The 24238-nt window shown below is 45.8% G+C and overlaps 3 protein-coding genes across 3 annotated transcripts in view; 2 read left to right on the top strand and 1 right to left on the bottom strand.

Moving 5' to 3' along the window:
• Positions 1–72: 72 nt before the first annotated feature.
• Positions 73–8105, bottom strand: LOC111846256 (porphobilinogen deaminase-like). Its single transcript, XM_023816285.2, has 14 exons — positions 7851–8105; positions 7242–7295; positions 6922–6994; positions 6466–6515; positions 6233–6288; positions 5653–5730; positions 4751–4828; positions 4473–4548; positions 3200–3313; positions 3061–3099; positions 2825–2944; positions 2479–2532; positions 1744–1827; positions 73–1609 (listed from the first exon to the last, which is right to left on the bottom strand). Exons 1-14 carry the CDS (start codon positions 7872–7874, stop codon positions 1433–1435), a joined length of 1077 nt encoding a protein of 358 aa, XP_023672053.1. The 5' UTR covers positions 7875–8105; the 3' UTR covers positions 73–1432.
• Positions 8106–9045: 940 nt separating this feature from the next.
• Positions 9046–17242, top strand: arcn1a (archain 1a). Its single transcript, XM_023816284.2, has 10 exons — positions 9046–9223; positions 10313–10576; positions 11974–12153; positions 12335–12540; positions 12674–12838; positions 13329–13494; positions 13626–13773; positions 14711–14819; positions 14916–15120; positions 15225–17242. Exons 1-10 carry the CDS (start codon positions 9221–9223, stop codon positions 15312–15314), a joined length of 1536 nt encoding a protein of 511 aa, XP_023672052.1. The 5' UTR covers positions 9046–9220; the 3' UTR covers positions 15315–17242.
• A 2411-nt stretch (positions 17243–19653) lies between these two features.
• LOC111846280 (pleckstrin homology-like domain family B member 1) overlaps positions 19654–24238 on the top strand; it is a 77208-nt gene continuing 72623 nt past the window's right edge. The window contains exon 1 of the mRNA XM_072702135.1: positions 19654–20017. Within this exon, the coding sequence (XP_072558236.1) occupies positions 19988–20017 (30 nt within the window). The 5' untranslated portion in view covers positions 19654–19987. The remainder of the gene's footprint in view (positions 20018–24238) is intronic.

Below are 24238 nucleotides of genomic sequence, written 5' to 3'. Positions count from 1 at the left end.
GGAATAGTCTGAATAAGAATGCCACATGTCTCCAAACACAATTCTAAAGGAAAATAGCGACACTTTCTCCCATACGTGAGAAATTTATTGCAGTTAAGATTCTGGGCTGTATACAAATGCACTTAACACCTGTTACCAGTTCGCTCTTCCAGCCATTCAGCACTTTTGCACTGTTCCACCACCTGCACACTTATTTCAAACAATTGTTCATAAAGCCTTTTGTGTCTTAAATCAACTGAGCCAGTAATGGAACCAAACAAAAACAGTGCATGGTTGGAAGGCTCTTATATATACATACATGAAACAAACAGCCTTTACCAACAAAGTGGCTCAGTTTTTGTCTTTAACATAATTTACTACATTTTTGGTTAAGGCAGGTGGGTGGCTGTGGTAGGTGCTGGTTTAAAATCCATTCTCCATGCTGGTTGTGGAAAGGCACTTTGACATTTTCTCCCCATAAGGTATTGGGATGGGGAAAAAAAAAACTAGTAATACCAAGGCAAAAAACTGAAATTGATTTCCTATCCCCCTGAAAGGAATTGAACGATCGATCCAGCCATCCTTCTCTGCACTGACTAAGCTCAATAGGCATTATGTTGGGAACCACTTCCAATTCCAGTCCTGGGGGGGGGGGGGGGGGGGGGTCAGAGTCCTGCACGTTTGTGGGATTCCCCTCATTTAATGCACCTGATTCAACTCCTTGTGCTAAATACTATGTGGCTCTTTAGCCGAATCATTTGTGGTGGAAGAGGGAAAGAACTAAGCTACACAGGGCTCCTCCCCCCCCCAGGACTGGAGTGTGACACCCCTGACTTTATCTGCTTTGTAAATGTTTATTTCATAAAAAGTGTCCTTGAGTTGTAAGTTGATTCATCCTCGTGCCCCAAATACAGGCTTGTTTATCACTCTCACTCCAAGCCAATCCAAAAGAGGCACTTATGTAAAAAGTGGTAACAGCTCCACTGCTGTAAACAGTCTCTCTCTGCTGGTGCTTTCATACACTAAATACTGACAATATGTAACAGAATACCGACAAAGGCAGCAAAACCTCTCTACATGCCTCAAAATCCATAAGATAATGTATCTGTGTGGGTAATATTATATATAGATATAGTATCTATGTATATGTGTGCGTGTATATATATATATAGCTACATCTTAACATTTTTGTGGTCTTTAGCTTGTGAGCAGTGGTGATTTCAGATAATAAACCTTTCCGCATGCAGCTTTCGCGGGGCTGAGCCAAATGGCTGCTGCCCTGGTTCAGAACCTTCCAGTTCCTTGGGTTTTAAATCTTTGGCAACCCCAGCGGGGGGGGGGGGCGGTGGGGAGGTCTGTGGGAGACGGGCAGGCCGTAGAGACTGGTCAGCATCTGGACGTTGGTGCGGGGATTTCTCTCGGCCAGACGGTCCCACTTTGCATCCCGCTTGGGTTACCGTGCGTCATTGAGCCTCCTGGCCAGGGTGAGAACATCCTTGGCTCCCCTTTGGAGGAGAAGCGAGGCCAGGTCCACCCCAAGGCGCTCGGCCGCATCGCGAGATGCCATCGGCAGGCCGGGGGCCATGACCCCGACGTGTGATGCATTCCTGTGCGCCTCCTCGTCTTCCCCCTGACACAGAGACCGGCGTTAGGTGACAAGGCGTGACCAACCAAAGGGGCACAGCTGTCACATGATTCATCACTGTATAGCTTACAGGCACCCATGCAATGGCTTTGTGAGTGTGGGGGGGGAAGGGATCACACCTTTGATGTGTCAATGCTGGTCTGCATGGTCTCCTTCACGCAGTCGGACCCATCAAGGCTATAGACGGCTCCTTTTAAGGAGAGCTGCAAAGGGGAGAAGCAAGTCAAAGGGGAGAGAAAGTGTTTGCCACTGTTCCTAAACCTCACAAAGGCTGCCATCTCAACATGTGGCGAGACTCAATTAATGTCGAGCAATGCAACACAATTCCATTGTTCTTTAACATTTTACTTATTTAGCAGGCACTTTTATCGAAAACGTCATACAGTCGAGAAGGCAGGGTCAGCTAGTCCTGGGAGCCATTAGGGGTTAAAGGCCTCGATGAAGGACCCAAAGGGACCCTCCATCTGACCAATTTGCAATTCAGCACAGGGCGTTTACATCCTGCCCGGCTGCAGCTAAACCGAACCCCGTTAAAGGATTTTAAAGGTTCTCCGTCAACTCCGTGATTGTTGACAGTCATATGCATTATTCATACCTAATAATTTCCCCAAAATAAAATATAGTACTTATTAGGTGTAGGCCATACAGAGTTACAGCCTTATCCATTTTAAAGCACCGTTATTAAAATTGAATGATATGGCTTGTGCATGAATAATTCAGAGGAGCAGCACAACCTTGCATTGCAAAGCCTTCGAGCTTCCGCCTAGGAGGGAAGCCATTTTGCGCAGAAATGTCTCACTCCTGCAAGTCGGGCAACAGATGGCAGGGCACGCTAGCATGTGGCGCGTCATTACCTGAGGGCCCCTTGCTTCGGAGTGCACCGCCACCGGCACGCTGCAGCCGCCCTCCTAAGGGTGGGGGGGGCAGGGAGAGAACATCAGGCCCCCGGTGACAGGTGACAGCTCGCAGCTGCGTGCCAGTGAAAACACCTACTGTTGGGTTTTTAAGCACCCAAGCGATGCTACTGTGTAAAAACAATGAAATATTATGCACGAGGGAACGTTTCACTGCTTGGCCTGTTTGTTATTTCTTTTTATGTGCTGTCGCCCCCTGGCTGCAGGTGGGACACACCATGCACTCTAACACACAGGAACGTGCGTGTGGGAGGGACAGGCGGCGATCTCAGAGGTCAGATCATACCAGGTGCCTGAGGAAGGCCCTCTCGGCGATGCAGCACAGCACTGTCTCCGCATCATTCAGCACGGACAGCATCTCCATGATGTCATCGTCCCCAGCCCTGGCTTCCACCGCCAAAGCTCCCTGAAACGCAGACAGGCGCCGTTTCCATTTCAACAGCCTCAGAGTCAGCCATATTGCTTCAAAGAAGAGCATGGCGCCCCCCCCCTGCTGGCCAATCAACAGCCCCCACTACTCACCTGGCCCACAGCATACATGCAATCTTCAGGATCCAGGATCTGCAAAACAGTAGGAGTCAGTCTCCATATCATTCGCTGTTTCACACTTTGAATTTCACCAGCGAAATGGGCCGGAAGTCCCCTCCAAAGTCCGAGATACCTGGCTGATCCGATTCTCCCAGCCCATGCGGAGAAGGCCTGCCGCTGCCAGGATGATGGCGGAGTACTCGTCACTCTCGTCCAGCTTTTTAAGACGCGTGTTGAGGTTCCCCCTCTGGGAGGCAGATGTTAAGCGACAACGGTGACAGAAACACACACACAAACACACAGCAATTCTCATGGTTTGTTCGAGGCCTCCTGGTGTATCCAACACAGCTTGAAAGTGCCTGTAACAGTGGAAGTAGCCAGTAAAAGGGTTTATAAGAAATTCTGACTTTCAACTGCTATCCAGAGAAAAGAAGGAAAATCATCCTGCAAGCAAGCGCACAGAGAACCTGAACCCAGTATGTTCCTGGTATGTTCCCGAGAGAAAACTGCTGCCTCAAATACTTATCAGCCATAAAATGTTCATTTATCCATCTATTTATTTTTTGTTCACTGCACAATTTGTACTGTACATCTTGCATCATTATGGTCTGTACAACTGCAGTTTGGTTGTTCCCCGTCTTGCACCCATAACCTCAGGGACAGGCTCCAGACCCCCTGCAACCCTGAATAGGACAAGCGGTTGCATAAGATGGATGGATGGATGGTCTGTACATATTTTGCATTTGGGGTCACTCGTTACTGTACAGTAATGTTGGTACAATAAAGCATTTCTGTACATTGTATTTGTCTACACACAGGAAGACTTAAAAATCACAAATTAAAAATGACATAAAAGTATATCACTGACTATTTTTTGCCCCTTTGTCATTCCAGGGGATTGACTGATTAATTAGCCAGTCAGGTAAGTAAGAAGTACATATGTATATCTATATATCTACCTAAAACAAAGCTTCATGAACCGGACATTAAATAAAATACAAATGAAATCAGCCTTAAATGGGCACAATGCCATTATGTAGCTAAATAATGCCATTATCCAATCATTTCTTACAGCAGGGCATGAATGGTCAGCTGGACTCATTGTACTACTGACTGTGACAAGCTGCTTTGCATTTCAGAGACAAGCTCTACAGCCTGGCTCGCGAGGGACTCATCAGCACCCCCTGTGGGCTGCTGGCAGTAGGTCCGGCTCCGGTCCCAAAGAACCATTCCGTGATATTTCCCCCCTCCCCCGTCATCTAGCCTATTTTATTTAACTTCAAAGAGGCAGGCAAAAATGAAGTTGGCCGTGACGACAGGGACACATCTGTCCCTCACACAGAGGACAGCGCTGGAGGTCACGCGCATTCTCCCCAGCCCACGTCCCGAGAACGTTTAAAGGATACAACGTTCTTGAACTCCAGGTGAGAGAACCTCCTTTTCAGCTGGGCTGCCCGGCGTAGGGAGCTGGTGCCGATCATACTGCAACGTGAGACAAAGGATCTATTAGGAATTCAGGGCAGAAAAGAACCCTATTCCAGCCCATTCCGCCCCCCCAGCCATCCGGTCAGAAAAGCAGATTTTCTTCTGTCATTTGTAATATTACAGAGCCAATGCTTTTGTACAAGCAGCTTGTTTTGTTTAATCCAATTACAAAACACGTCTGGGTTTCTGGTTCTCTTACCTTCCCACCGGCAGGGTATCCAGGGTCAGGCCTGCGTTCTTTGGATGGAGAACCACAGCATCATAAGGAGTCTCGCGCCTAAACAAAGCAATTTACAGTACTTTTAAACTTATTTCCAGACTGCTGTCTTAATTTCAGTCTAGCCCGCACAGCATATGATTAATCATAAACTCTTTCTCAAAAAAAAAAAGGTACTATATCCATCATCTAAAACCTAGAACATTTCAAAAGAACCTTTGTCAAGTCTAATGAAGTTGGATCAGTATTTTGTGCAAATTAACAGGACACTGACATTATGGATGCAAAATTCTGGGAATTTTCACAGTTAGAAAATCTCCATGGGAATTAATGGGAATACATGAGAATTAACGGGAATATATGGAAATTAAAGGGAATAAACATGACATCTGCAAAATGTAGTTTAAAAAAAACAAAAACACCTTGACAACACCAATAGTGATATCATTGTGTAACAGAGTGCTTGTGAGTAATTATGTATGTGTGAAAACACCCCAGAATAAGCATCTGTATCAAAATGTACTGCTTATAAGTCATATTCTATATTGTATTATTCATACAGTTTGCTTTCTTTGCTGTATCTTACTGCTCGTTCAGAGTTCAATATTCCCCAGCTTAACTTCCCATGGAAAGTTTCTGGAAATTTTCCACCCCTTTTCCACGCTAATTCACTTACATCTTAAGACTCAAAACAAAAGAATTAACATAAAAATCTGGATATGATAGAATGTGGCTTTTTGGGGGACTGTGAACTAAGTTACTCCACTGTCAGGGAATTTTGAGTAAACAGGTCTTGGGTGAACTGTTAATCATAAAGGACAAGGGGAAGGGTGTGAGTTTGTGGAACAGAAGGAACTTGCTACCACAGAACTGTAAGCACTTACTTGAGCACAGCTGCGATGGTGAAGCCTGGTGGTAAAGAGGTGGGCAGATCTTTCAGAGAGTGCACCACCAGGTCCACCCTGAGCGGAGAACACAAAGAGTAACATGACCCGACAGCTCACACTCCATCTCCAAGCACAAGCTGCCTGCTACACGGAGCCAAACACTGGGGTTTCAACAGAAAAGCCAAAGATAAAATCATGATCTTGCTGGTCATAGTGCAAGAAAAACAACGATAAAGAGTATGTATGAAAGGTATTCAAATACCGACAATCTGAATTTAAACGTGGAGAGACGTGTTTAATGTGTGTGCCAAGCTTTTCCAAGATTCTGCATTAGAATCATTCATTCCTAGCTATTCAAACCAGCCAGATTCTGCTGAACAACATAAATTTCGGAGCGAAATGTCTTATATCACTGTTGTCACCGTTGCTTTTCCAATGACAGATATCCAACAGTTAATTATATGCTAATCTGACCATTGGTGCCAGCTTTGTGGAGGCAACGCCCATCGAAGTGGGTGGGATGATAAGGGTGCTCTGACACCTTGTTTTCTAGATTTGGTGCCATTTCTAGACTTACTCCTTCCTTTCCAGAGCGTTCTCCAGCTCCTTTGTGAAAAGGCTCTTCTCCCCAATCTAAAGCAACAAAGACAGACTGAAGTCACACATTTCACAAATGTTAAGTACCCAGGGCCTGTCCCTCTATGAAGGCCACGCGAACATGGTATTTACTACTCACGTTTAAAGACACATCCTGCCAAGGCAACAAGGGAGTAAAAGCCAAGGGCAGGTTTTCTTTGAGCGTAAAAATACCTTAGACAGGGCTTTGTCCAGTATCTTGTCTCCTACGGTAGACATAGCAACTGGAATGAAAAGGGAAAAGGAAATCGTGAATCAAATGATTCTATGAATCGTGAAAAAATTATTTTATTCCAGTATTATCCCCAACATCATTTAGTTCATACTTTCCTAATATGCCCAACTAAGTATATGGTAACCCAGGGGTCTCCAACTCCTGTACTGGAGAGCTATTATCCAGTAGGTGTTCTATTCTACCTGGCTTCTGATGACCCACACCTGTTCCTGAGAGCAGATGTGACTCATCAGAAGCCAGGTAAGATAGAAAACCTACTGGCTAGTAGCTCTCCAGGACCGGAGTTGGACACCCCTGTGGTAACCATTTATAAACAGTAATAACATGCAGTCTAGACATCCACCACTCAGCTCTTGACCTCCGTCAGTTTATTCCAAATGATGGGTGTCACTCACCTATTTCAAAGTTGACTTCTGGATACAGCTGCTTAAGTTTCTCGGCCACGCTGTCCGTCTGTATACGGGCCAGCTGAAATATTCAAAGCATTATTTTTTTTGCTACACTGTAAGCAAAACATCTGTATATGACAATTACTTACAAAAAAGGATACAAAGTAATATTCTTTCGAAGTTACAAATATTATTCGGAACAATAAAATATAAAATTATCAGACGTCTTAAAGAGGCCAATTTCAACCGCATATTTGCAAAGGAAGTGAATTAAAATTAACTTGCTTCTTCCTAAAAATTTCTTCTCAGATCATTGGCCACTATACCTGGCTCTTTCTGGTTCCGATCCTAATAATTCGGCTAGTGTTTTCATTTCCATCCTGTAAAAATAAATACATGAATAAATGATTAGTACAGTGACATGACTTCACATTGGACCCTACATTCCATTTTCACCATCTTTATTGCAACACAGCGTGTGACCTACTGCTTCTCAATCACTCCTTTGTGTTTTAAGGACCCACCCACCACGGTTCACCAGCGAATGAATGGGCCTCCTGCCAGTAAGATGTCTGTGATCGCTGTGCACAAATCCTAGCCTATGCTTATATGCTTAGTGTAACTTACAGGTATTCATCAAAATGTGATGGTATACAACTAGTCAAACTGTCCGTAAAAGTTCATGCAATTGGATTTTACAAGTGACTATATATTCTCACTGTACTCTTATATCGCATGGTTGTACATTCACAGGACACGAACTGAAAAAAGTTTCATAGACCAACAAAAACACAGCACCTGAATGCAACTGTGACTCAATTTTCTTTCGACTTGTACTTATACAAATGATAAACTTGAGGCATATGAGCAGTGTTTATACAAAGCTCGACCACCAATTAATGGCAGTTCGCCAACAAAAAATGCACAATACCCACCGGTGCACTTAGGTTAGTTGACATCTCTCCGTTTGTCTGTAAAATCCAGGGAGAACTGTAGGCTCTCAGTCTTATCTCACAGAAATCACGTTGCTCTGTGCTACAGTTTAAAAACACAAATCAAGTAAAACGCACAAAAGACGAAAACTACATAAAAGACAGCTCCACTTGCACGACCTCTAGGTACTTAAAGACTGCCTGGTACGTCTCAGCACATGGATCTAGATCACAGACACTTTTCCGTCACATCAGGCAAAAACTAATCATAGTTGCACAGCGCCACCTGTCGTGCCGGGGGTGTCCAAGCTATTTGTATTAGTACAGAAAATGAATGAATAAATCTGTATACAATTTTTACTTGCAAATAAAAAGACCGTAAAAGCAAACTTAGCAACATGTAAAAAAACAATAAATCGTAGTTACACGCGCAACAACAAGAATATATATATATGATACCGTTTCAGGAGCAGTACAAAAATACAATGATTGTCAGTCTAATGCGGAAGTTAGTGCGACCTTGCAGAAACGACCGTAGACTAAACAGAATCGCAGTTTTCCTTCAACTCTGAGAGCGAACCACAACACAAGCAAGACACAACAAGCAACCGGATAAAGCATCTAAAGAATATAAATTACTACGAACTTATCATATGTGGTTTAATGAAAATATGGTAACACATATGAAATACGCGTGAAAGTAAAGATTATAGCACAACTACTTGTTTTCTCTACATAAAAATACTACATCCAAACAAAGGGGCAACATTTAATACAAAATGAATAGAATAATTATTAAAATGTCTGTTTAAAGCTGAATGTACTTTGCCCATAATATATCGAAGTGTCACGTTGGTTATTATGGATGACATAGGACAGAAGTGCTATACATTCATGAAGAACATAGGCTGATAGGATTTTTGGACTGAGATGACGTGGTTTATTTTGACATCGGGTTGTTTCCTTTATATGTCTCTTATTCGGTGTTTTCCCTAGAGTAATCACTATTCAGGAAACATTTCATAGCATAACATTACAGTAGTGGTACTAAGGCAAATGAGAGTAAGTTCATGGTGTGTTTCCCTTGTCGGGGTACTTTATTAGAAAGTGAAAAGTTGGGGGACACCGTGGCACCGCACGTGCAGTCCCCGTCCAGCCTCTTCCGCACGTGCAGCCCCTGTCCAGCCCCTTGACTCGCGCAGTCGCTTCCGGTTGAAGACGTGGCCGCTGCCATATTGGAGCTGCAGTTAGTGAGACGCAGGGTTTGGGGCACGGCGGATAACGGATAGCAGACAGCTTCTTTTCGGCGGGGGCTCGCCTCGACATACTGAGCTGGACCACCGCAGCCGGGAGCCGGAGCAGTCGGACTAAAAATGGTGAGCGTCTGCGCCTGGGGTTCCGGCCTATGAGCATAATAGGAAAAAGCGAGCCGTCGAGTCGTTCTTGTTCCGGTTTCTGCTGCTGTATTCGGGAGCGACAGTAACGATGATGATGGTGATGATGATCATGATTTGGAGACGGGAAGAAAGATATAAAATAGTATGAATTGATTATTTAGATGGGTACCCCGCCGACGCCTTTAATGCTAAGGGCTGCGTTTGTGGATCGTCCTGCTGTCTGCGTGCCGCCGATGTCTTTCGGTTCGGTAAGCCAGTGCCCGTCCTAGCTGATGTGGCGCCCTAGGCGAGCATGACCGCCGGCGCCCCACCCGTCCGTGGTAATTCGGCAGGCAAATCGGCGCCCCCTCAGAAGTCGGCGCCCTAGGCGGCCGCCTATATTGCCTGTAGGATTGACCGGCCCTGGGTACAGCCCATCCCCGTAGCTCGCACAGGAGGCCAGCGTTCAGCGTATTGACCCGTAAGGCGGCCCGGATTTCGGCCTGTCGCCCCCCCCGAAAGCGATGCCCGATGACAGCCGATGCCCGGACTGGAGCAGCCGTAGATTGGGTTCAACTAAAAATCTATCCGGTGACTAGGAAGACTGACAACCTGTTTTATGGGTATGACGCTGCTGTGCAGATCGGTCTGTATCGGGTTAACCTGAAGCTCTATCGGTACGGTCGCTGATGGTGTCATAGTATGTAAGTAAGCCTTCAACTAGACAGATTGGTTATCTCTGCTGACTAGCCGAGTCTCGAGTGTAGTCAGCAAGTGAAGGAAATCCGGCCCGGTAATACGCTGACGGGGACAGGTTGTCTGTCGCACATTCAACCTGTATTTTGACTGGAAGAGTAACAGTTGCTTTTCACTGACACTGCAAAATGGTCCGTATGAATCTGTTGTGAAGATAAAAGTGCTGGCATTTTTTGTTTAAGGAAGATGAATTGAAATGAGTACAGGAAGGTGATCTGCAATTTATGAGACTGATGCATTGCTGTGAGGTAGTGTCGATGTTTCAGGGTTGCCCCCCCCCCCCCCCCCACCACCCTTACACAAACGCACCCTCTCCTCCCACCTGTTGCCCAGGTGCTTTTGGCAGCAGCAGTGTGCACCAAGGCGGGCAAGGCCATCGTGTCGCGGCAGTTCGTGGAGATGACGCGCACACGCATCGAGGGCCTCCTGGCCGCCTTCCCCAAGCTCATGAACACGGGCAAGCAGCACACCTTCGTGGAGACAGAGAGCGTGCGATACGTCTACCAGCCCCTGGAGAAGCTCTATATGGTGCTCATCACCACCAAGAACAGCAACATCCTTGAGGATCTGGAGACCCTCCGGCTCTTCTCCCGTGTGGTAGGGGTGTCGTTTCGGGGTCATCTGGGGGTTCTGCTACAGCTGTGGTTCCTACAGATTTCTACCAGAGAATATGAATGTTCATGGATCCAGGATTTAAAAAGGGCTCTTCTGCCTGGTTTTGCAGATGCTGGATTTTATTAGACTCTTGTCCAAACTGAGTTTAAAACTGACCCATTTATGCAATGATGTAAGTAGTTTGCAGTAAGTCTGCTTAAGTATGTTGGTCAGTACTACAATGGATGGTTTGAGATTTTAGGTTACAGGCATTAACTGCAGGCCTGTCTGCTGGTCCATATATAACCTGACGGCTCCTGGGGGGCTGGGTCCACCGGGTAATTTAACATCCCTGCTCTCTCCCATCTGTCTTCCATCGTTGCTTATCCAATTCAGGGCCTTGGTGAGCATGATGCTTATCCCAGCAAGTATGGCGTACTGTGTAGTCGAGCGAGCTGGATGGGCCTGGATGGGCCCTCACAAGAGATGATTAAAAAGCTAAGCGTAATTTAAAGACCCCACCTCAACTGGTTTACTTGCACCATCTAAAACAATGCAGAGTCCCTATAGGAAGCCCTGTTGGCATCCTAACTTTTCGGTTATGACAAAAACATGGGGAGGAGATGCAACCTTATCTCCAGCCTTCCTCCCTGAAATCTGCAAAGTCATAACAAATCAAAGATCATTAATCAAAAGCACGCCAGTACAGTATACAGCAGTAGATGTAGGTGACGCATTTTCCCGAGAGCTCCCTATAGTAAGGTTATGAGTAAGGGTTAAGGAAAAATAATGTAAAGGATAAAAAATAATATGATGGAATATGACAAGGGAAAAAAGAAATGTACTAAGTGTCCGTACTAGCAGCCTGATCAGCTGTTGAGTAGCTGTACTAGCTGTGTGTAGAGACTGTTACAGAGTCTGTTTATCTCTGAGCCGATGTTCCAGTAACTCTTCCCTGACGGCAGGAGTGATGGCATGGTTGGAAATGGGAGGATTAGTGCCCTTGTGGAAAGACCTGACTTTCGTAAGGCAACTACTATATATATGTTGGATATTAGGTAGATCATTACTAGCAATAGTCTATACTGTCTCTCACAACTCCGTGCCAAGGGTTTGAGTAGTACAACTCCCATAGCACGCAGTGATGCCGCCAGTCAGGATACTTCCCATGATAGAAATTCCGCAACAGGAACCGATGTCTTGGTTACTTGCTGTTTTGGTTACTGCAGAGGGGTGTATTGACCGGGACTGGTCCACAGAAATGTTGACGACTCGGAACCTGAAGCAGCTGGCTCTCTCCACTGCATCTTTGTTGATTTAGAGGGGTGCATGCATGTTGATCCATTCTGAACGGAAGTTGACAATCATCTCCTGTCCGGTCTCTGCCCTGTCTTCTGCAGATACCGGAGTACTGCAGGGTGCTGGAGGAGAGTGAGATCTCGGAGCACTGTTTCGACCTCATCTTCGCCTTTGATGAGATTGTGGCACTAGGATACCGGGAGAACGTCAACCTGGCTCAGATCCGCACCTTCACTGAGATGGACTCTCATGAGGAGAAGGTGTTCCGTGCAGTCCGGGAGGTGGGTCACCGTACCCTTGAACATGACGATTGGTTGGACATTCATGTCCCATCTAATGTGTAGTACTTAGCTTTCATTTCTAGCCTATTGGCATATTCAACCCTAGACCTATGACCTGTTGCTTAAATCGGAGGACCTTGACCTTGTTTTGAAACAGCAGTCTCCTGCTTTTATCTGACAGACTCAGGAACGTGAGGCAAAGGCGGAGATGCGACGGAAGGCGAAGGAGCTGCAGCAGGCCCGCCGCGATGCGGAACGTTCTGGAAAGAAGGCGCCAGGCTTTGGGGGATTCGGTAGCTCGGGGATGACAGGTGCCAATGCCGGCTCTATCATCACAGATACCCTCATCGAGCCGGAGAAACCGAAGGTGACACCGGCACCCATGAGGTACGTGATGGCTTTGTTTTGGTAGAAGTGTAGTGTCGATGGCCTGTGTCTGAAAGTTTTCAATAAAGTTTTTGATTTTGTAAGAGCGGGTCTGAAATGGGCTGTAGTTTCATGGAAGCCCTGTTTCACACAGATCAACTGGTCCCAGTAAGGCCCTAAAGTTGGGTGCCAGGGGGAAGGAGGTGGATGACTTTGTGGACAAGCTTAAGTCTGAAGGGGAAAACATCATCATGCCCGGCACAGGGAAGAAGCTCTCGGAAGCTTCCAAAGTCTTGGCTGCCCCAGTCAACACAGAGAGGTAAGTGAAGATTTGTCAAGTGTGACAAGGAGCTGCTTCTTGTTTGCTCTCTTCTTGGCCCTGCGTCTCTTGGGATGCGCCACCTCACGCTTCCTGTCCTGTCGACTGCAAAACTGCACCGATGGCATCATCGGACAAGTATAGGAGAATACTTTTATTTTTTGCTTTCGATCTGGAGCCATCTGAATTTTCACTGAAGCTTAAAGTGGTCAGATGCATCAGTCTTGTCCTTATGTCCTCAGTTTCTTATGGCTGTTTATAGGCCTCTATTCTGGTTGAGGCCAGTTTTCTGTATAGCCGTGTGTGATCCGTGTAACGGAATTAATAGTAATAGACTGTTGGTGGGGAAAAATACACGAGCTAACTATGGTTAGGTGTTCTCATCTGTGGAGAGTTGGCTCTGCCAATTTGGGTGAGGCCAAGGTGGGGATCTGTGTTGGGGGCGATGGGGTGAAACTGATTCTGCCGTGTGTTGGGTTTGGGGCATCAGCGTGCACATGCGGGTCGAGGAGAAGATCTCCCTGACCTGTGGGCGGGATGGGGGCGTCCAGAACATGGAGATCCTGGGCATGATCACCCTGAGGGTGTCGGATGAGAAGAACGGCCGCATCCGCCTCCAAGTCAACAACAACGACAAGAAGGGCATGCAGTTGCAGGTGGGTTTTAACGAGGGCCGGCGATGGCTTCAGCCTATGCTGGGAAGGTACATGGGGCGTTTGTCATGTGACTTCCTGCTATAAGATTCTGCCCCCAGAGTAGATTGATCCCAGCTGTCCTCCCAATGCAGACCCACCCCAATGTGGACAAGAAGCTCTTCACAGCGGAGTCAGTGATCGGGCTAAAGAACCCAGACAAGTCCTTCCCCCTCCACAGTGATGTTGGGGTGCTGAAGTGGAGGTTGCAGACCACGGATGAATCCCTCATTCCTCTCACGAGTGAGTCCCCCTCCCAACCCCCCCTTGCCAGTGATCCGAGAGGGATTTCTGCACCGCGTTTGTCCTTTTTTGGGTTGGTGCGTTTTGTTCAATCACATTCCTCACCGCAGTCCAGTGGACTTGCTGCTCATCTGCAAGCTCTGGAAAGTCTGCAAGCTCTTGGGGTCTAATGCCTTGTAATAACTGGGTGTTGGGCAAAGGCACCTGACCCAAACGTGTTCACGCGTGCCTGCACCTATGCCGACTTGGCCAAGGAGATGAGCTGATTATACACTGTACCCCCTGCAAAATCTCTGCTAGGTGCTTGGATTTCCAATTATTGGAACCAAAACCCCAACCATAGTGCTTTGAGCTCCCATCCATCCATCCATCCATCCATCTTCTGAAACCACTTAATCCCAACTAGGGTTACTGGAGCCTATCCCGGGAACAATGGGCGCAGGCGGGAACCAACTCTGGGCAGGTGCCAGCACACCACAGGGCGCACACACTCACATACCACTACAGGGCCAATTTAGACTCACCAATCAACCTATCCTGCACGCTTTTGGATCGTGGTCGCTGGAGCCTCCGGTGAAAACCCACGTGAACACGGGGAGAGCTTGTGAACTCCGCACAGAAAGGATAGACATGTCATTGGTAGGTTCTCCGTGTGGACACTGTTGGTGTGTCTGCGGACAGTCCTCACGGGCAGTGTGTGGCTCAGTGGATTAGGATGCTGTGCCTGTAATCAAAAGGTTGCCGGTTCAAATCCCGGGGTAGCTAGGGTGATGTCACTGTTGGGATCTTGATCAAGGCCCTTAACCCCCAGGGGACTGCATGACCCATATGCTAAATATATAAAATGCTCCGATTCACTGGGGCTCCGCACACACCTGTGGTTTGTTACCAGCACTCCTGAAGCGTAGATGTTACAGATAATCTCTGTCTCCTCTAGTAAACTGTTGGCCCTCTGAGAGTGGCACTGGCTGTGACGTGAACATCGAATACGAACTGCAGGAGGAGGGTCTGGAGCTCAACGACGTCGTCATTGCCATCCCCGTGCCGTGAGTATTAAGATTGTTGACTTCATCAAACTGCAGATGTGGTTGGTTTGTCGTTTGAGGTGTAAATGAGGTTCATCCCCCCCCCACGCCCTGCAGTGCGGGTGTAGGAGCTCCCGTCATTGGGGACCTGGATGGAGAGTATCGCCACGATAGTCGCCGGAACATTCTAGAGTGGTGTCTACCTGTCATCGACATCAAGAACAAGACGGGCAGCCTGGAGTTCAGTGTGGTCAGCCAACCTGGTGACTTCTTCCCAATCAATGTTTCCTTCGTCTCCAAGGCCAATTACTGCGACATCCAGGTGAGTCCGTCTGACCCAGTGAACCGCAGTGTAGACCGTCGGTTCTGTCCATCACCAGAAATCGTTGGCTTAGTCTTCATCTCCAACACGTTTGTCTCTGACAGGTTTCCAAAGTGTCTCAAGTCGACGGAGACAGCCCTGTGAGGTTCTCCATAGAGACGTCGCTGGTGGTCGACAAGTATGAGATACTGTAAAAGAGACACCGTGGGGGTCGGGGAGGGGGGTGGATCTGGAACTGGGCGGAACGGAACCGGCAAGCAGAAAGTGATATTGGCCTGTTCTGACGCAGTCTGCCCATGGGGAGCAGCATTTCACAAGCTGCCTTCTCCATGGTTTGCCGTGTTGGCTGTGTTTGTACCTTTATACAATGTTGGGGGGGGATTAAAAAATAATAAAAAAAACCTCAGGAAGAAGAAAAATGTGCTGTATCAGCAAAGAGGGGATTGTGGTGGGGTGGTGGGTGGGCAAGTAGGATAGATTAAGGTGACGGTGGCATGTGGGGGCAACACATCTGCATTAGTGATCAAAATGTTACCCGAACTGTGAAAGTAACACCGGATGCTGCGTGGTAACAGGAGCTTCGGGGTCATGTGGGAGCTTCGGGGTCATGTGGGAGCTTCGGGGTCATGTGGGAGCTTCGGGGTCATGTGGCAGCATCATGTGGGAGCTTCTGGGTCATGTGGTATGGCATAGGCTCACCTCCTGCCATGAGCTATGGAAACGCAGCGGACCGTGTGCTTGGGCTGTGTGATGGGCTCTGATTTCTCAAACACTACTATAAATACCACCTCTGCATACGGCACATCCCTCTATCTGTCAGACACTCACATGTTCAAAGAGACGGAGACCCCTCCCATTGTGCCCAAATCTGTCATCCCCAGAGTAGAGGGGGGTTTGACAGATGCTCTTTTATATATAAATTAAAGTTATACACTGCTCTTCTTGAATTAAATTGTTAAATGTGGCATGTCCATGATACATTTCTGTGCTGGTGTATAATTGCAGAAGCCATTTTTCTTAGTTACTTTTATTGTTGGGGAGCAGTGTGTTTTTCTCTCCGCTTGGAGGTGTTGGTTACACCATGACCCATCAGGTTTCCCCGTGTTGGTGTCTCCGCCATGTTGTCAGTCCTAACCCTCCCCCCCCCCCCAAACTAATGTTATGTGATACCATGTTTAAGTTAAAAGACCGAAAAGCAATTGCCTTGGTCAGGCATTTGAGATATGTGGGTTTTTTTTCCCCTCCCATAAATGAGTGTCATAGAGTTGAACCCCAGGCCCCCGTGGCCTCTGATTGGCTGTTGTGCCTGTCAGTCAGATTTCATCACTGATTTGCTTGAATCGCACATGACTTCTGCCTGACGGGCGTGGTGCTGTTGCAAGTCTGGTTGCAAATTCGCTCTAAGAATACACCACCGCCGCCCCCCCCCCCCCCCCCCCCCCCCCCCCCCCACCAGTGGGAATTTCTACCAACAGTACAGTTTGTGTGACGGAAACGTCCTGCCATGTACACTTTAAAATCTAAAGACGTCTCCCAGCCTTAGCTGACACACTTCGGTTTCCTTGGTTACCGTACTTGCTTTTGAAATGGCTTGAACGTTTGTCACGAATGTGCTCTTAATTCCCAAGAAGTCGCAGAGAAAATGACTGCTGTTTATTTGGCTAGCCCGTTTTATACATGATTGTATGGTCTTGAAGTTCTCGGAAATCATTTCAACATGCATAACTACACAGGAATTATTCATACAGAGCAATCAATGTGAAAAGATGTAATTGTAAAATTTGACTTCTAGTCCTAGAGTGGCAAAGCATCACACCCCCACCACCACCACCACCACCACCATTACATGCCAGTTAACGTAAGCAAACAGCCCTCACTTGATCTGTGTTCAGAACTGTCTTTGTTAGTCCTGGTTATCAGCCTAGTTTGAGGAACCAAATGAATGTTGTTTTGTTTGTTTTGAGAATTCTTCTGGGTGAAGACTGTAGGTAGGGAGCGTCGGAGGAGGCCGAAGGTTATTTTGAAATTTTTGTAACCGTATGAGAGATAATGGGAAATTATAAATAACATTCCAAAGTAAAAATGATAATAATAGCCCGCTGTAATAAAACCTGATAGTTAAGCTGTATCTGTGTGGTTTGTTCTGGTCTTGTGGAAACCTGTCTCACCTTGGTGCTTCTCATGTATCGCCCTGGCTGTGGGCCTTGGCTGAAGTCCGGACATCTCCTGCAGGCTCCTGACGAAGCTCATGTACATTTTTATTGTTAGAAATGGCCCAAACGCCCAAGCCTCTCAGCGGAGTCGATCCTTTGTTGAGTTAATACCTTTGAATCTTAGGAAGCCCTGTACTAGTGTCTCCAAACCCAGTCCCCGAGGACCCTGTGACAGTCCATATATTTGTTCCCTCCCATCTCCCAGCCAATCAAGCTGACCAAATACCTGGTACAGATGTGTCGGGAGCTAAAATGTTGACTGGAGATCCTCAAGATTGAAAAACAGTGATCTATAAACACTGTTGGGCATTTCAGATCCGGAAGCTACAAATCCAGACCAAGATTTTGTTTCTACCAACCATTTGCGTTCTGTGACTGTGACTCTAATTGGTTGGTAGAAACAAAATCCTGGATTTGTAGCTAGTGGACCTGAAATGCCAAACACTGTCTATTGAACACACTTGTGTTCTGAACCAGATGGATCTTCTATTAAACCCAAAGGTATTTTTGCACCAGCACAGGAAAAGATTGGCGCTTTCTCTAAATTGTACTGGTAACAAAATAGCATCATTAAATTTGATTACTGTGACATGACTGCCTACATGTCTGTCTGCAAGGTCTCTAAATGAAGCAGATAACCCAGCTTGAGAGCGATATCTTTAGTTGGTGAGGGAACACGTCTTCATGTCGAAAAAAAATGTTGATGTGAGTAAAATTGCAGATATAAGCTATTGCTAGACTCAGCCAAGCTAGCGCAAGTTCTGTATAACACATACATAAGGATGCTGCTGTCTAGATAGCGGGAGTCCTCAGGTTATGAACAAGATCTGTTCCCTAAATCTGTCTTTAGGTCAAATTCATAGATAAATCGTAACAATTATAATACAGTAATAACAAAGTAACTACATACTGTACTGTACTGTACCTTGATCTGATGGACCGCTGAGGCTGCATAATGTTTCCATGAGCGCCACACAGTACTGTGTCTATTTGTTATTATGAAACATTGTATTTAACTAATTTTTTATATAATAGGCTTTATTGGGGTCTGTTCGTAAGTCCATAAGTCTTTCTTAACCCCACAACTGACTGTATTTAGATTTGTTTTCCGTCTTCCTCAGGGTTGCTATGAACCTGGAGCCTATCAGGACAGGGCATACCCTAGACAAGATGGAACTCCACCATAGGATAGACGATCGGGGGGATTTTCTGCCATTTTTTGAACCGTAGCCTGACCCGAACCACAGACAGTGTCGGAGCAAGGCCTACACTGTTGGCGGTTGCAGCAGCCATCCACTGCTTCTGTGAAGCACTTTGGGTGTCTTGAAAAGTGCTACATTCATTCATTCATTCATTCATTCACACATCAAACAAACCTACAGCCCTGAAGGTGTGAAGCCACTGTGAGAATTGGTCACCACGTCCTCATGCTTGGTCCTTATGTTCTAAGATATTTAAAACTGCTGATGCAGCCAGTAAAAATTAAAAGTGGAAGCTGATTAGGGGTCATGCTACACTCGTATATATTTTTTGTTGTGCTGGCTCTTCCCAGTCTCTCAAAACAAGGGAGGGCTTTTTTGGCTACAGAGAGTCAACCAGTTGATGCCCCTAACCTCCAATTCAACTAGTAAAATGAATGAGAATCTACTGTATTCTACAAAAATGTTCACACACACAGGGAGTTTCTTTCTGGTTGCCACTGGCTCTCATACAGACAGTAGATAGTAAAGACAAGACAATGGCGTTAAAACTTTTTCATTAGAAACAATTGACAAACTTACAAAATTCACTCCATCCACGGGATCTGTTTTTTTTTTTTTTAAATATTCTGTGGACTTATGGGAGTTTTGGAAATGTAATGAAAGTTCTACATTGGATTACAGCAGGACTGAGCAAGTTTTGGTTGCCAGTTCTGTAACATATGAGGAGGCCTGACTTCAGGGTTCATCTCAAACAACAGAAAATAGACTGAGTGAGTTTGGGAGATTTTCATGTTGACCACTAGAAAATTGAGGTGGGGGGATTTTATCTGCTCTGACCTGATCTTTACGCGAGGGAGGGCTTTGTGGGGAACACCTATATGCAAATGACTAAGAGACATTCTGCCGTCTGCCCTATTGATTGTAATGGAGGGAGAGAATGACAATGGAGGAATTTGAAAAATGGCAAAGTACAATAATTTGGATTAGTCTTTAACCCCAGAGAAAGAAGTATAGGATTTAGAAGAATTTACCATCAGCCTGTGGGCAAAGTCCTTATTTGGGGTGAGGGAGGGGCAGAGGGGGGGTGGGCGTCGTTTTCTGTTTTCCTAATGAATGGGCAGCTTGTTCAGTCCTGAGCCGGGCTTTGTGAGGTATCGTCTATGAAAGCAGGAGGGAACCGGGAGCAGAACAGGAACAATAGGCCAGGCTGGCAGGAGCAGCGACCTCCTCACTCCCGTGGTCCGTTTCCAGAGTGTCGCCGGCCCGAAGCGAACCGCGGCTCCCAGAGTGCGCTAGCTGGGGTAGAAGCTGGCATGATCAACTAGGCGGTCCAGGTGTGGAGAGCTGGTGGCTTGTGATCTTCTGGACAGAGACGCTGTCTTCACTTGTGGGCATGCGTCTGGGACCAGGAACTTGGTAGATACCCTGAGACGGATTGTTGACCCGTGGACCATGATGACACTGAAGAAGGTCAGATTCCAGGTAGGTTCTGCCTCGCCATGCTCACGCTCATTTTTGGGATAGATTCATTCCCAAATGCATCTTTGCCATAACAAACAGCACATCTATCATAATGACTATGATCTGCAGATTGGCATGATGATCTTATAAGACTCAGTCCTGCTTTTCTCTAAATTTGAAGTTCAAAACAACAAGTTAAAGCCTTTAACTCCTCAGCTGGCTTTCTACATCTGTCTCTGACCCTGTTAATTCTGTAGCTACTTTTATTTTTTTAGCTATTGCTAAATAGGCGTAGCTTAAAGCAAGACCCTGTATTACGTTACTCACTTTTAAAAGCGTTTGTTGTGTTTCGTTTTAACGTCAATGCCCTGCTTGTTTCTGTGGGCTCAGGCATATTCCAAATCCTCCAGCCCACCAGTCTTGGGCTGTAGCTGGTTATTTTCTCGCGGTGCGTCATGAAGTGCGGTATTCATGGTGCTCTTACCTGCTAAGAAATAGACTCCAGAGGATTTTTATTTTCCCAGAAAGTTCACATGCAGTTAGGTCTCTTATAAAGAACCAATTTATAGGAACAGGCCCCAGCTACATGGTTTTATTGAGGAGGTGGGATACTGAAGAGATTAGAAGCAGACCATCCCGCATCCCACCAAACCTCTGCTTACCCACGACCAGCACATGAAAACAGAGCCCAGTCTTTGTGCCTGTAATGACCTGGTTTATCCATTGTGAAAAACAGCAGGGGTCAACAATCTGACATGGGCGAAATTTCAGCCTTAAGGCTCGTCGGCGGCAACCTGGTGATCAGCAGCTAGGAAGTGTGAGATTCTTTCTTGTCCTGTGAATAGGTGGCAGTGCTGGGGGGGGGGGGCGGGGGGGTGAACTTATTCAGCCCTAATCCTTGTAAGCAGAGAAGCTAGAGAGATGTATTGCAGCAGTTAGCCAGCAAAGTGACTTATGACACGTCCCCAGTCGTCATCCAACTATCAGACCATTACATCACTATAGATTCCTTGTGATATGTGCTATACTGTCAGAGGTTCGAAGTCACTCTAAAATTCTGAATACCAGGTAAATGGCTAGTTTTAGGGAAAGAATGTGAATAATTTGTCTTATTCCTGGGTAAGTCAAGTCAGGTAAAGGTTTATTGTCATCACAGCCATGTACGGTAAACAGGGAAACAAAATGACGTCCCTGCCGGACCCATGGTGCGACATTTAAGACAAGACAGACCTTACAGAGCTAAGGACAGTTTCCGTAGTTCAAAGGAAGATTCTTGTATAATTATCAATAATTTAAAGGGAGGGAGACAGAGGGATGATTATTAGCTTTATTTACTACCTACCATGACGTAACAAATGCACCTAATTAGACAAACAATTACAACCGTACATGACAGTGGGAAATTAGTGCATGGAGTCCATGCTTAAAGGGGTGGTGCAACTGTCCATGCTTAAAGGGGTGGTGCAGCTGTCCATGCTTAAAGGGGCGGTGCAGCAGGTGTAAACAGCTGTAAACAGTAAGCAGATGTAAGCAGAAGAGTGTTATTTCAGTAGATGAGCAGAAGGGGGCAGCATGGGGACTGACAGTCTGTGTTAAAACCCAAACCTTACAATCAAAGGAACTGAAAAACACTCAACGCCAACAATGCTAGTCACTGGAAGTGTGTTCTGGGGCTTTCAGGGCAGTAAATTCTTCAGGGAAGTCAAAGGGGGTCACGCTGCCATTCTGCCTACTCACCAAGGCGTGAGAAAGAAACCCAATCATAAAAACAAACGCACTGCTCTCAAAGATCCCTTGTGAGCTTTTTGCACATGCTGGGACACCTTAAGGGGTCATGGTAAAAAAAAATTACCATTCTTGTCACCTTTTGACCCATTGCCTCATGCTAACCCTTCAAATCAAAGGCCTCTTTGTGGATGGTCCCTGGCTGGGCATCTGTAGACTATCTAAGAGGAAACATTCTTAGGGTCCATGTGAAAACGTAGGAGATTCTTCTCTCTTTATTAGCATGATGGCTAGTATCTGGGCATCGTTGTGCAAGTCAAAAGCTTTTTTTAACAGGGGCATTATATGTTCAAATTCACAGGGAGTCGTTTTTCCTGACGACTCTGTTAGTGGTGTTTTAAGCTGTATTTGCTTCAGTGTCACACCACAGCACTGTGGCCTAGACATGCTGGTTTGTGTGGGTGCAAAGCCTCAGTAAATAGTGATGCTAATTATGGCTTTCACTCCGAATTCTGCCTGGAGCTGAAATGAAAGCACACGGATTTTCAATATTCACTTGTGTAGTCAGAGGGGATATCAACAAAAAATAGATATATAGCACTATGCAAAAGTCTCAGGGCACAGGTGTAACAAGTTTTCAGAATTTTATTTTGTTTTTACAAATATGTAGTGTGGGGGCACACAGTGCATTAGTAGATTGGGGGGATATACAGTACTTTGCAAATGTCTTAGGCAGTCTAAGGAAATGTTTAAAGCTATTTATCTGGGTAGTAAGTAGGCATTTGCTCAGAAGAAAAGGCACAATTTAACATTAGAACATATGCAAATTAAGGGCAACAATAAAATCTAGCAAATATTTCTATTCTTCTAAAAGTCACTGATGTGTAGTTGGATGGCTAGATGAGCACAGCTCCAGTTCCTAAACCTTCTCCTCAGGGGCACCTCAGCAGTTCCATGTATTTAGCAAATTTCACCACCAGCTCACTTAATTAATTGACTTTTTTTTTTTTTTTTAAGTCTGTGAAATATTGATTAGCTATACGAGGTGTGCTAAAAATACATGGGTATACTGCATGGCTACTGGAAATACTGGGATGATTTTAGCAGAGGTTTTGAAATGGGAGAGCCAGCACACTTACACAGGCATAATAGCGTAGTTTTACACCAACATAAAGGTCATTTCAACATCATTTTCTTTGGCTGCCTAGGACCTTTGCATAGTACTGCAAATCCATTTTTTTTACATTATACTTGGACTGCTTTCTGCAGTCCAAGTATCACAACGAGGGGTTGTGAAAACCCTATGATGCTCTTCCAACTTTTGCCACTAGAGGACAGTAGTGTGCTGTACTGCAATATGATCTGGAGGCAGAAGCCTCAGTTCAGGCTTGTGAGTTGTCAGTTGTAAACAATTTGCGTTGAAGGGAAATAAAATGAGTTATTTGTCCTTATTCACAAGCACTGCAGGTGAAAAAATGCCATGCCACGGTCTTTTACTGATAGAGCCGTATTCCATTGCCCCTGCTTTCCGATGAAAGGACCCCTCAAATGTTAGATTTCTATATGGATTTTTATTAGGTAGCCTGGTATAACCCCTGCTTGATTTGTATGCCACTGCTGTGCTTCATTTCATGAAGTGTCGAAAAATAACGTTTCACTGCAAGTCGTACTGTGCATGATTGGTATGTGACAAATGTGAATTTGAATTTTAAAAGCCTTACGTTTATTTTTAGAGTCTCGCTCACAGGCTGTCAAAGTGACACGGACAGGACACACAATGAGTTACATTCAGAGGCTGTCAATGTTAAACAGATGGGATCCACACACTAGATTATATGAATAAGCTGTCAGTTTAACATGGATAGTATTCATGACTGCTTACAGATTGTCAATGTGACATGGATAGGATATGTACTGAGTTATACTTATTACCCATCAGTATGACATGGATAGGATATGTACTGAGTTATACTTATTGACCATCAGTATGACATGGATAGAAACATGCTCTACAGTTCTGATTGTACAGTGACCAAAGGTTTCACAACTTTACTCACCTGTAACACATCTACTCCTCATTGCTGTGACACTGATCATTGAAATGAGAACAGAATTAATCATTCCATCCTGTTGATGACTCATGTCAAATGAATGGTGGTGTTTTGTCTGTTTTTTTTGTGCTTTACGCCTATCCCAGGGAAGCACAGGGCACACCAATCAACTACCAAGCAATCTAGCTCATCATAGGTTGTGCCAGTCGATCACAGAGCACTCAACAGTAACAAAATCAGCTGGATTATTTTTGGGCCAAAGGCGGGACCACGGAGGGTGTATACAGGGGCAGGGTGACAGGGGCACTGGCCCCAGCTGAAAGCTGATTGGCCCTCAGAGTGCCCCCTCCCCTATTACGTGCCGAATCAAATCATATAACTGGATACAGATAAGCTTGGCCTCTCTGTATCAATTAACAGAGAGGCACAGAGAGAAGAGCCTGAGACATGCAAAGCTGGAGGTGAT

Source organism: Paramormyrops kingsleyae, chromosome 18, assembly GCF_048594095.1.
Source record: "Paramormyrops kingsleyae isolate MSU_618 chromosome 18, PKINGS_0.4, whole genome shotgun sequence".
Lineage (NCBI taxonomy): Eukaryota > Metazoa > Chordata > Actinopteri > Osteoglossiformes > Mormyridae > Paramormyrops > Paramormyrops kingsleyae.
The sequence above is the reverse complement of the archived record's forward strand: the minus strand, read 5'-3'. Positions and strand labels throughout refer to the sequence as shown.